The 12,044-nt window shown below is 41.3% G+C and overlaps 1 protein-coding gene across 1 annotated transcript in view; it reads left to right on the forward strand.

Annotated features, from left to right (window-relative positions):
- The window catches only part of MCEE (methylmalonyl-CoA epimerase), a 35,700-nt gene extending 26,629 nt beyond the window's left edge, over nucleotides 1-9,071 (forward strand). Inside the window, exon 3 of the mRNA XM_067699052.1 lies at nucleotides 8,240-9,071. Within this exon, the coding sequence (XP_067555153.1) occupies nucleotides 8,240-8,488 (249 nt within the window). The 3' untranslated portion in view covers nucleotides 8,489-9,071. The remainder of the gene's footprint in view (nucleotides 1-8,239) is intronic.
- Nucleotides 9,072-12,044: the final 2,973 nt, after the last annotated feature.

Here is a 12,044-nt window from a genome sequence, read left to right on the forward strand (position 1 = left end):
AATTATAGCATTATCTGACATTCTCAGTGCTTGTAGAGGTAATATTTAAGATAACTGTATCATGGGGGGACGGGGATAAAGGGACTTAAATGGTGGTTAAGTTTCAACATTCCACCTGAAGAGATAAATGCTAATACTAGTAGACTGTAATAAACGTCATATGTATATTGCAATCCCTAGAGTTACCATTGAAAATATTAAAGAGATATACTCATAAATATAGATAATTCAGAATGGAATATTGAAGAATGTCCAAATAACCCACTTGAAGACGGATAAGGGGAAACAGGAAAAAACAATAAAATGACAGACTTACATCCTAACATATCAGTAATTACATTAAATGTAAGTAGCATTAACATTTAAAACAAGTAAGACCAGGGAATTCCCTGGTGATCCAGTGGTTAAGACTCTGTGCTTCCACTGCAAGGGACCCGGGTTCAATCTCTGGTCAGGGAACTATGATCCCACAAGCCATGTGGCGCGGCCAAAAAAATGAAATAAAAAATAAAAAGACCATGTAAAATATGCTTTGCGATCATAACTGAATCAAACTAGAAATCGATAACCGATAACAGGAAAATCTCCAAAAACTTGTAAATTAAGCAACATGCTTCTAAATAACCCATGGGTCAAAGAGGGAGTTTCAGGGAAATAACAAACATTGAGCTGAATGACAATATGTAATCTGTTTTATAAAGTTCACTTTGTGAATTTAATTCATAAATTGACAATAAAATTATCTCATAAGCAGAATAAAATTTGGTAGCAATGTTTGCAAAATATGACGTGTAGTAGATTCTATCGATAGCCTCCTAGCCTCTATTCACCATTTTCTCCCTAATAGAGTCCTGACTTTGTTAGATACCAGTGCTTAGTCCCTCTCCACACACAGATAAGGCCTCAGGTAAAGTTCCCAAGTTAGACTTACATTCCATCACCCTTCCAGTGACGGGTTCACAGTGTGTGATCTGTATCTGCACAAAGAGCGTGAATAAAGGTTTCTAGAGGCTTCTGGGAATGTTCTTTTCCACTTCTCAGTGAGAGTCATGAGAGATCAGTCTGTCCAGATGTGAACAAGCAAACAGGAACCAGAACTATGGAAAAAACACTTAGGTCAGGGTGATTCTGGTTGGCAGAGCAGAGAAACAAAAAAAACCTTTTCAATGACATTTTCAAAGAAATTATTATTGAGTAACAAGTTGAATCTATTATAATGGTGGGGGTTTTTTTTTAGTTAAGAAAAAACTATTTTCACTGAAAAGTTATTTCTGAAAACTAAAAATATTTATCCACTACATCTACATAATTTTAAAACCTTTATATGACTTTTACAAACATTAAAAACAAAACAAGCAAACTAATTACTCTTATTACAATACTTATTCAGATATTTTAATAAATGCCTTAGCCATATCTATCTGCAAGACCTCATTACTGCATTTTTCTGAAAAATTCAATTTTTTTCAGTATGATAATATTTTAAAATACATGATTGCCTAAGTTTTCATCAAAATTATAATTTAGAGTTTATATATTAGAAATTGTTGACATATCCAATTGACTCTTCTGTGTAGAACATTTATGTTTTTTCCTTTTAAATAGTCTTTATTATTTTTTAGAGCAGCTTTAAGTTCACAGCAATATTGAGCAGAAAGCACAGAGTTCCCATATAACCCCTGCCCCACAAATGCATATATAGCCTCCCCCACTATCAACACCCACACAAGCATGGTACATTTGTTACGGTTGATGAACTTAGACTGACATCATTATCATCCAACATTCATAGTTTACCTTAGGGTTCACTCTTGGTGTTATACATTCTCTGGGTTTTGGCAAATGTAAAATGACATGTATCCATCATTACATATTATACAGAATAGCTTTGTTACCCCACAAATCCTCTGTTCTCTCTATATTCACCTTTCCCAGCAACCACTGATCTTTCTACTGTCTCCATAGTTCTGCCTTTTCCAAAATGTCATATAATTGGAATTATGTAGTATTTAGCCTTCTTAGATTGGCTTCATTTCACTTGAGAGCTCATTTCTTTTTAGTGCTGAGTAATATTCCATCATTTGGATGTACCACAGTTTATCCATTCACCTACTGAAGGACACCTTGGTTGCTTCCACTTTTTGGCAATTATAAGTAAAACTACTGTAAACACAGTGTGCAGTTTTTTGTGTGGACATATTTTTCAGCTCATTTGGGTAAATATCAAGGATTTGTTTCATTTTGTAAGAAATTACCAAACTGTCTTCCAAAGTGGCTGCACCATTTTGCATTCCCAACAGCAACGAAAGAGAGTTCCTATTACTCTACATCCTTGCCAGTATTTGGTGTTGTCCGTGTTCTGGATGTTGGCCATTTTAATAGGTGTGTAGTGATGTCTTGCTGTTTTAATTTGCATTGCCCTGAGGACATAGGATGTGGAGCATCTTTTCATATGCTAATTTCCCATCTGTGTGTGTGTATATATATATATATATATGTATATGTATATATGTTCTTTGGTGAGGGACCAGTCATGCCTTTTTCCCATTTTTAAATTGAGTTTTTGTCGTTGTTGAGTTTTAAATGTTCTTTGTATATTTTGAACAACAATCCTTTATGTTTATCCTTTTTGTCTTTTGCTAATATTTCAGTCTGCGGCTTGTCTTCTCATTTTCTTGACATTCTCTTTCACAGAGCAGACGTTTTTAAGTTTCATAAAGTCAAACTTATCAATTCTTTCTTTAGCTTATCAGTTTGGTTTTTTTTTTCCCATGGATCATGCCTTTGGTGTTGTATTTTAAAAATCACCACCATGACCAGTGTCACCTAGGTGTTCTCTTCTAGGAATTTTATAGTTTTACATTTAGGTCTATAGTCTATTTTGAGTTAATTTTTGTGAAGGGTACAGAATCTGTGTCTAGATTAATTTTTTTGCACGTAAATGTCCAGTTGTTCCAGCATCCTTTGTTGAAAAGATTATCTTTGCTCCATTGTATTGCCTTTCCTCTTTTGTCAAAAATCAGTTGACTGTCTTTATGTGGGTCTATTTCTAGGCTTTCTATTCTGTTTCATTGATTTGTCTGTTCTTTCACCAATATCACACTGTCTTGAGTACTATAGTTTTATAGTAAGTCTTAAAGTCAGGTAGTGTCAGTCCTCTGATTTTGTTCTCCTTCAATATTGAGTTCTCTATTCTGAGTCTTTTGCCTCAGCATATAAACTTTAAAATCCCTTTGTTGATTTCCACAAAATAACTTTCTTGAATTTTGATTGGGATTGTACTGAATGTATAGATTAAGTTGGGAAGAACTGACATCTTGACAATATTTTTTCCTATCCATGAATATGGAATATCTATCTCTCTGTTTATTTAGGTCATCTTTGATTTCTTTCACTAGAGTTTTGTAGTTTTCTTCATACCCATCTTGTACATATTATGCTAGATTTATACCTATGTATTTCATTTTGGGAGGTGCTAATGTAAATGTTAATGTGTTTTTATTTTCAAATTCTACTTGTTTATTGCTGCTATAGTAAAGCAATTGACTTTTGAATATTAACCTTGTGTACGGCAGCCTTGCTATAATCATTTAGTAGTTCCAGGAGGGTTTTTTGGTCAATTCTTTTGGATTTTCTACATAGATGATTATATCATCTGTGAACAAAGACAGTTGTATTTCTTCCCTCCCAATCCGTATACCTTTTATTTCCTTTTCTTGTATAATTGCATAATTAGAATTTCCAATACAATGTTTAAAAGAAGTGGTGAGAGGGGACATCCTTGTCTCCTTCCTGATCTTAGCAGGAAAGCTTTGAGTTTCTAACCATTAAGTATGATGTTAGTGGTAAATTTTTTTGTAAATTTTTTTTATCAAGTTGAGGAACTTATGCTTTATACTTTGCTTGCTAAGATGTTTTTTAAATCATGGATGAGTGAATTAATTAGGGTTCTCCAGAACCCATATATATATACATATATATATATGTATATACATGGTTATGGAGGCCAAGAAGTACCAAGATATTCTGTATGCAAGGTGGAGAACCAGGAAAGACTGGTATAATTCAGCCCAAGTCCAAAGGCCTGAGAATTGGGAGGCTAGTGTTATAAGTCCCAGTCTGAGTATAAAAGTTCAAGAACCAGGAGTGTGGATATCTGAGGGCAGGAGAAGACGGATGTCTCAGCTCAAGCAGAGAGAGTGAATTTTTCCTCCCTCCACCTTTTTGTTCTATTTGGGCCCTCAAAGGATTTGATAACGCCCACGCACACTGGGGAGGGTCATCTTCTTTCCTCAGTTCACCAATGCAAATATTAAGCTCTTCCAGAAACACCCTCACAGACACACTCAGAAATAATGTTTTACCAGCCAACTTAATTTGTAGTACTTATGATAAACTCTCTCTCTATTACTCTTTCATTAAAGTCTATTTTGATATTAATATAGTTACACTTGTTTTCATTTAGTTAGTCTTTGCTTGGTCAGTCCTTTTACTATCAATTTTTTTGTTTCCAAGCAGTTTGGTTTTTTGTTTCCTTATTATTGAAGTATAGTTGATTTACAATATTGTGTTAGTTTCAGACGTACAGCAAAGTGATTCAGTTATACATATATATTCTTTTTCATTTTAGGTTATTACAAGGTATTGAATATAGTTCCCTGTGCTATACAGTAGGACCTTGTTGTTTACCTATTTTATATATAGTGTATTCAAGCATTTTGAGCATGTGTCTTTTACAAGCAGAATATAACTAAATTTGTTTTTTTTTTCTTTGTGTCCAATTTGAAAATAACTTTCAGTTGGAAAAGGACATGTGCACACACACAGACACACACACATACACACACACTTGTTTATGTATCTTCCCATACTGTGGCTGAGGATCAGAGAAGTCTCCTTTACTTGAAATAGATTTCATATTTCTGTTTCCTGACGTTTTACTTTTGCAGGGTGATTTATAATAGGAGGAGGCAAATAAATCTGAACTCCATCCTCTTAATACCGGCAATGCATCTCTTACGTATTATGATTTTTAAAAGTATCTTGTGTATATAGTCATAATCTCTCATCCCTTTTTGTCCCTAATGTTGATCTTTCTTATCATAATTGCAAAAGGTTTATTTTCCTTTCAAATAATTAGTGTTGATAAACTCTTTTCAAATTACCCAGTTTGAGTGGGTCATCAACTTCCTAACAGATATATAATCGTTGTATAAATGTATTTTATCATTGAATAAATGATAAATGTTTTTCTTTTTAAACTTTATTTTCCCGCCCATAGCAGAACATTTTCATCTTTTGGGAGGGGCTACTCAGCATCTTCTTAACACCTTTCCTAAGTTCCTAAGTTTGGAGGAACTTCTTATCTTTTGAGCTCACGTCTCCCCAAGGCAGAAACCAGAAACTCACATTCTCAGCCTCCCTTGCATCCAGGGCACATGCGTGTGATCAGTCAGACCCCATAAGATTTTATTCAAGGAAGGGAGCTCAAGAAGTAAGCACCATGAAACCCCTTCCAGCCGCAGTAGTGGTAGACATCCAGCTTGAAATACAGAGAGCTGACATGCCCGTGACTAACAGAGGTGGCAACAGGCATCACAGGAATTCTCCTGTGTGGGGTCCTGCAGTGTTGTTGTCTGTGCACTGCTTCTGCCATATAGCCTCAAGCACGAGCCTCTGGCCCACCTGCAGTTTCTGCGATTTATCCTATGTCATTTAATAGATTCCTTTTCTACTTCAAGTAGCCAGAAGAGGTTCTGTTGTTCCTCTCCCAGAGGATTTTACTCCCAGCTTGCTGTTCAGAGACACTCTCCCAACTCCACCAAATCAAAGCTTATTTAAATTTACCAAAGTTTTTTTTCTTTATAAATTTATTTATTTTTGGCTGCGTTGGGTCTTCGTTCCTGCGCGCGGGCTTTCTATGGTTGCGGTGAGCAGGGGTTACTCTTGGTTGCAGTGTGCGGGCTTCTCACTGTGGTGGCTTCTCTTGTTGCGGAGCACGGGCTCTAGGTGTGCGGGCTTCAGTAGTTGTGGCTCGTGGGCTTAGTTGCTCTACAGCATGTGGGATCTTCGCGGACTAGGGCTCAAACCCGTGTTCCCTGCATTGGCAGGTGGATTCTTAACCACTGCACCACCAAGGAAGTCCCTACTAAAGTGTTTTATTGACTTATCTTCATTAATGTTTCTGGCATTTTATTACTTCCTCCTGGATTCACTTTTCTCCTTATATTATCCTTTAGTAATTCTTTCTGCAAAGGTGGAAAATTCTCTAAGTGTGTCTGAAAATTTCTTTGTTCCATTCTCTCTCTCAAAAGATAATTTTCCCGGGTATGGAATTCAGTGCTTAAATTACACAGGTATTTTCCTTCAGCACATTAAAGCTCTTATTCATTATCTTTGTGTACCAAAGGCTGCTAACAAGAAATCCGACGTAGTCTAATTTTTATTTATGTATAAGTAATTTGTGATGTATCTGTTTTCTCTGGCAGCTTGTCCTGTTCTTCTTTTTCTTTCTTTCTTTCTTTTTTATTTTATTTTATTTTACTTATTTTTTTGGTAGCACAGCATGTGGGATCTTAGTTCCCCAACCAGGGATCAAAGCCATGCCCCCTGCAGTGGAAGCACGGAGTTTTAACCACTGGACCGCCATGGAAGTCCCACTTGTCTCTTTTTTCTTTATCCTTGGTGTGCTGAAGTTTCACTCTTTGTGTGTGTGTGTGTGTGTGAGAGATGAACGTGCATGCATGCACACACATCACTCTTTGCAATTTCTGTTCAACACCTTGTATATTCAGCCCATGTATTGAATTGTTAATTTCGGTAATTACTTTTTTTTATTTCCAAGTATTGAAATTGTTCTTGTAACAATTCCTTCTTTATTTCTCTGAGGTATATGTATTTTAAAATCCTTTTCAGATGCTCTATTATCACTGTTCCCTTGGTTCTTCCATTAATTGTATTATCTTACATTCGTGGTATAAAATTTCCTCAGGTATATGCTAATTTCTGGTTCTGCACTGACCTTCCATGAGAGAATTCTCCCCAGTGTGTTCTGAGTTGTAAACTACTCCCTGCAGGCAGACAGCGAGCTGGAGGCAACACTGTGCAGCCAACATCAGACCTGGGCCTCAGCCTCCAAATGGCTACAGCCTCTCCTGCTTCTCCTGTGCATTTTCTTTCCTTTCCTCTTCTTTTTAAAGAAAAGATTTACCATTTCAAGTCCAAGGAGTTTCTCTTTTTTGACTCCAGTCTTAGCTATGAATGGATTACTTTGCTTTAACAATATTTTCTACACAGATGTTACATAGAAGGGAAAGATTTCAGCACGTGGTCAAGCTGCTCTCTTGACAGTAGCTTTTTGTCTGTTGAAACCACTAAATAGTGAGACTTCAGAGGCCAGGAGCCAAACGTGGCTGCAGACTGCCGTGGGGATGGCAGTGTGGGAGCAGCATCGGGGCCTCATTTGGGCGGGGCGGTCCTCTGTCTCAGGCTGGCAGCACCGTGAGGGTCTCCTCTCCTGCCTGCTCAGCCCTCCCTGCTGGCATCTGCTGAGGTGCCTGTGATTCCTGGATCTCTGGTCAACTTCCAGGTCTCAGCTCAGTTTGTCCTGGGCCGGGGCCCCTAGCTGGGGGCGCCGTCTGCCTTCCCCAGCCCTGCTCCCTGGGAGCTCTGCGAGGCTGCCGCCCCAGGCCCCTCCGCCCAGGAAGCCCCTGGCCTGTCCTTCCTCCACTGCTGCACATTGAGGCCTGGGGAGCCCCTCAGCTGGTGGTTCTCAAACTTCCACGTGCAGCAGAATCACCTGTAGGGTGTTAAAATATAGGTTTCTGGGCTCTGCCCCCAAGAAACTCCAATTCTGGAGGTCTGGGGTGAGGTCTGAGAATTTCCACTTCTAACCAGGTCAGACTGGTGGGGAACCACAGTTTGAGAGTCACAGCCCCAGACAGACAGCAGGGACTGTGCTCCCCTTTCTCTCCTAGCCCCAGACCTTGCCTTTGAAGTATCAAAGCCAGGAATGTGGCCGACCTCTTCTCTGATTTTCCTGGCTTGGGGACAATACTCACAGCTAGGAATCACAGCTGGAGGGCTGAGGGAAGTCTGGGGTCACAGAATGAAAACAGCATGTATCGGCACGAAATCATCCGTCCAGTTTAGTTGGTATTTTAAAGTGCTGGTCTTTTTCTCTTCAAGAAGCCAGGTACATACGTACCTTTAAAAATCACACTTTTTTTCTTTTTCATAGTTATTCCCTCCTCCACTTGGAATAAGAGACTCTGAGAACCGGATGGGACCACAGCCACCTGGAGAACATTCATATTACACAAATCGGGGGCTTATCTTGTTAATCACTGATGCTGTACCTGCCTCTCATCAGGAAGCTGTCCCAAGCCATCCCTTGCCGAGGGGGTTCAGATCCCTTCCAAATGCTCTCCTTGACACCCACGGTGAGCTTTCAAGACAGGTCCAGACAGCCCTCCTGGCTCCGCTGTGATGGAGTTCCACAGTGGGCTCTGCCCCCTGCCTGCCCACCGGTTCCCAAACACACCCTCTCTGGCCGTGCCCAAAGCAGACCCCTCTGGAATTCTCAGGTTGGGTCCTGCAGTCCTGCCTAGATGCCCCCTTCCCCTGGGGAATTGTTATGTCCCCAGCCCCTCTGTGCTCCTGCCCCTCCAGGCTTTGATCTTGTTCATCCGGGTCCCCACGAGTCTGCCTTCATGTTGTGTCTTGGAGAACAGCATTTGGAGTCTTGGCCCGTCCCTCCCAAGAAGTCTGACCTCCATGTGAAGAACGACCCACCTCCAACACCCTCCCCACTTGACCCAAGTTACATAATAAGGAGTGTCGAGGAGTAGCCTCACACCTGTCACAATCTGCCCACACTCTGTCCCCCACTCACATTGGTGGTGATGCCACGTCCCACTCCTTGTCATCAGACTCGCTCAAGGTACTGTCCTATGACGTCAACCCAGCTGTCTCCACCATGTCATCTACTTACCATCCATCCCTCACATACGAGCTACATCCCCACCTTACGGCCTGTACTACTTCCCCTCTATCATCTACACAACAGAGTCTCTAGAATAAAGGAGGTCTGCCCTGCGGTGAAATTTTTGTCCCCACCTTTATCAAAATGCAGTGGGTAACTTCTCTCACAAGAACAACAAACCTCTGCTTTTTCTAGACATGCCAGCACCTGCGTGGTGGACCCCTCTTCAGAGGCCCACCCGAGGGTGAGGCCCTTGCTCCACGTTGCTCCACAGATATCTGTGTCCTGCAGCCCATTCTGTGTGGTCACTGAAGGTCTGAATCTGGAGGGTCAGGAGCCAGAGGATTCATAGTTATAATCATCCACCTATTGCTATAAAGCCTGAATTTGGGGGCAGAATCTACGTCCTGAAGTTGGTCAAAAAAATCAACAGTATTTACTTTGGGGGAAGGTCCTTTGCTTCCGTGGTTGGCAAAGGCATTTCCATACTACCTCCCTCTGTGTCTGCTAAAGTAAAGGAAAAACCTGTTAGAATGGGATATAAGTCTAACAGGTTAGAGTTCACTCAAATTCACTCTAGTGAATTTCCCCAGTGACTTAAGTCCTGAGGGTAAAAGAATCAAAGACCTCCATGGGGGTGGTTCCATCCTGGACCTTGGGGATTTTCGAGGTCAACTCGCTCACCTGAACAGAGGAGGAAACCATACGAAGGAAGCCCCAGGTGACCTACTTGGAGCCCTGTCCTGGCTGGTGTCTTAGCTGGGGCTGGAATACAGGACCCCTGGCTCCTGGTTCAAGGCACTTCGACTGCATAGGATGAAGGGGTAAGGAAGATGAGCACAAGTGCTTGGTGTTGACGAGAGGTGAGACCCAATGAGGCTTGTGCCGAGGGGTGACTTATGGAGAGCGGTTCTGCTGACCCCACAGAGAGAGGGCATGTGTGTGTCAATCAAATCCACTAACATACTCAGGGGGGGAATGAAAGAAAAATTAACCTTCTGCCTTTTGGGAATGTCCTCCCCAGCCTATGAGGCAGAGCATTAGTCTTCTGCCCTATATAGGGAAGGTGTGCATTATTTGTAAAAACTAAGTTATGCCAAGTGCTGAGGAATTGACAGGTTTTTGGCTCCACTTTCCTGCCTTGTGGTAATTCTTGCCTAGCTGGGGAGCTTCTCTTGGCTGAAGGGGACGGGCACCAAGCCTGCAATTCAAGAATACTGCCACTAGGTGGCGACAGGGAGCAAGACCAGTGGTTCAACCCTACAGCCAGGGAGGTATCTATTGGGTTGGACAAAAAGTTTGTTTGGATTAAGATGCTATGGAAGATACCACTTTAGTGGCATCAGATGGGGTCTATTTCCTTCCCTTGGGGAAAGGGACCAGGGATTTCAGATGTCTGTTATTCTCCAAAGGGTTAAGAACCAGGGTTTTGAATGATAATTTAAAAATTTTGCTTTGGGATAGATAATAATATTATATACTTCAAAAATAGAAGAGGTAATCAGTGAAAAGTCTTCCTGTGACTCCTGCCCTAGCCACCAGTTTCCTTCCCACAGGCGACCAATATTTATGAGTTTCTTGTGATCCTTCCAGAGAGGCTGTATGATGGCACACAAGCAGGTGTATGCTCGCTCTTTTTTCCCTTTTCTGTTTTTACACACGTTGGTACATTGATCACATCTTCTGCTCTTTGTGCTTTCACTTAACAAACTATCTTGAAACTTCCATGTTAATTCATCATATGGTTCCTTGTTCTCTCCTTGTATTTCAGGGTTTGAATGTGCCCTCACGTTTTTAACAGTCCCCCAGTCAAGAATACCGAGGCTGTTTGCAGTTATTTGTGACACAATAATGCAGTGAATAACTCTGAAAAATAATATGGCTAGCTTGCACATGTGTGGTATACATGTTTAAAAACTCCTAGATGGGCTTCCCTGGTGGCACAGTGGTTAAGAATCTGCCTGTCAATGCAGGGGACACGGGTTCGAGCCCTGGTCCTGGAAGATCCCTCATGCTATGGAGCAACTAAGCCTGTGCACCACAACTACTGAGCCTGTGCTCTACAGCCCGTGAGCCACAACTACTGAGCCCGCGTGCCACAACTACTGAAGCCCTCGCTCCTAGAGCCTATGCTCTGCAACAAGAGAAGCCACTGCAATGAGAGGCCCGCACACCACAATGAGGAGTAGCCCCCGGTTGCCGCAACTAGAGGAAACCCATGCACAGCAATGAACACCCAATACAGCCAAAAAAAAAAAAAACCTCCTAGAAATAGAGTTCTTAGGTCAAAGGGCTTGTACATTTGTAATTTTGATAGAAGTGATCTAATATTCCTCCATAGAAGTTGTGCTGATTTACACTTCCCAGAAGTGCTGAAGTTCGTGTTTCTCCTTGCCCTCTGGAACATATTGTGTTATTGCACTTCTGGGTCTCTAACAGGCAAAAACCATGGCATTCTAGGTATAGTGTTACTTTGCATTTATTATTCTGAATAAGGAGGACATCTTTTCAGATGTATAAAAGTCATCTGTATTTCCTTTCCTGTGAACTCTCTGCTCCTTACCTTTGTCTATTTTTTCTTTTGAGTTGTCCTTTTTTCTATTTCTAGATGCTATCGACATATTAGGGAAGTTGACTGTTGGTGAAATGAGTTGCAAATATTTTGCTTCCGGTTTGTTGTTGACTTTGCTTATGGTGGTGATTGCCAGGCAGGGATTTTTATGAAGTCAAATTTAACAATCTTTTATGTTACAGCTTTTCAGTTTCGTGGAATACGGAGAAGAGCCTTCCCTACTCAAAAATTCTCTAAAAATCCTCTGAAAAGAGATGGTTGGCTGGAGCCCGGCAGACTCAGGAGTCCTGAGTGAGGCTGGGGCGGGCCTGTGCCTTTGACCCCGTGGACTGTGAACATCAGCCACTGGGGCTCCTGTGTGCAGCGCTGGGGTCTCACCCTGTTGGTTGGCCCAGAGCTTGCCCATGGGAAGAGGGGACCACAAACAGCAAAGACAGCTTACCTCAGGGGCCAGAGGGATGGGTCAGGAACCTGCCCTTGGCCTGCTTC

Source organism: Pseudorca crassidens, chromosome 1 (genome assembly GCF_039906515.1).
Source record: "Pseudorca crassidens isolate mPseCra1 chromosome 1, mPseCra1.hap1, whole genome shotgun sequence".
In the NCBI taxonomy this organism is placed as follows: Eukaryota; Metazoa; Chordata; class Mammalia; order Artiodactyla; family Delphinidae; genus Pseudorca; species Pseudorca crassidens.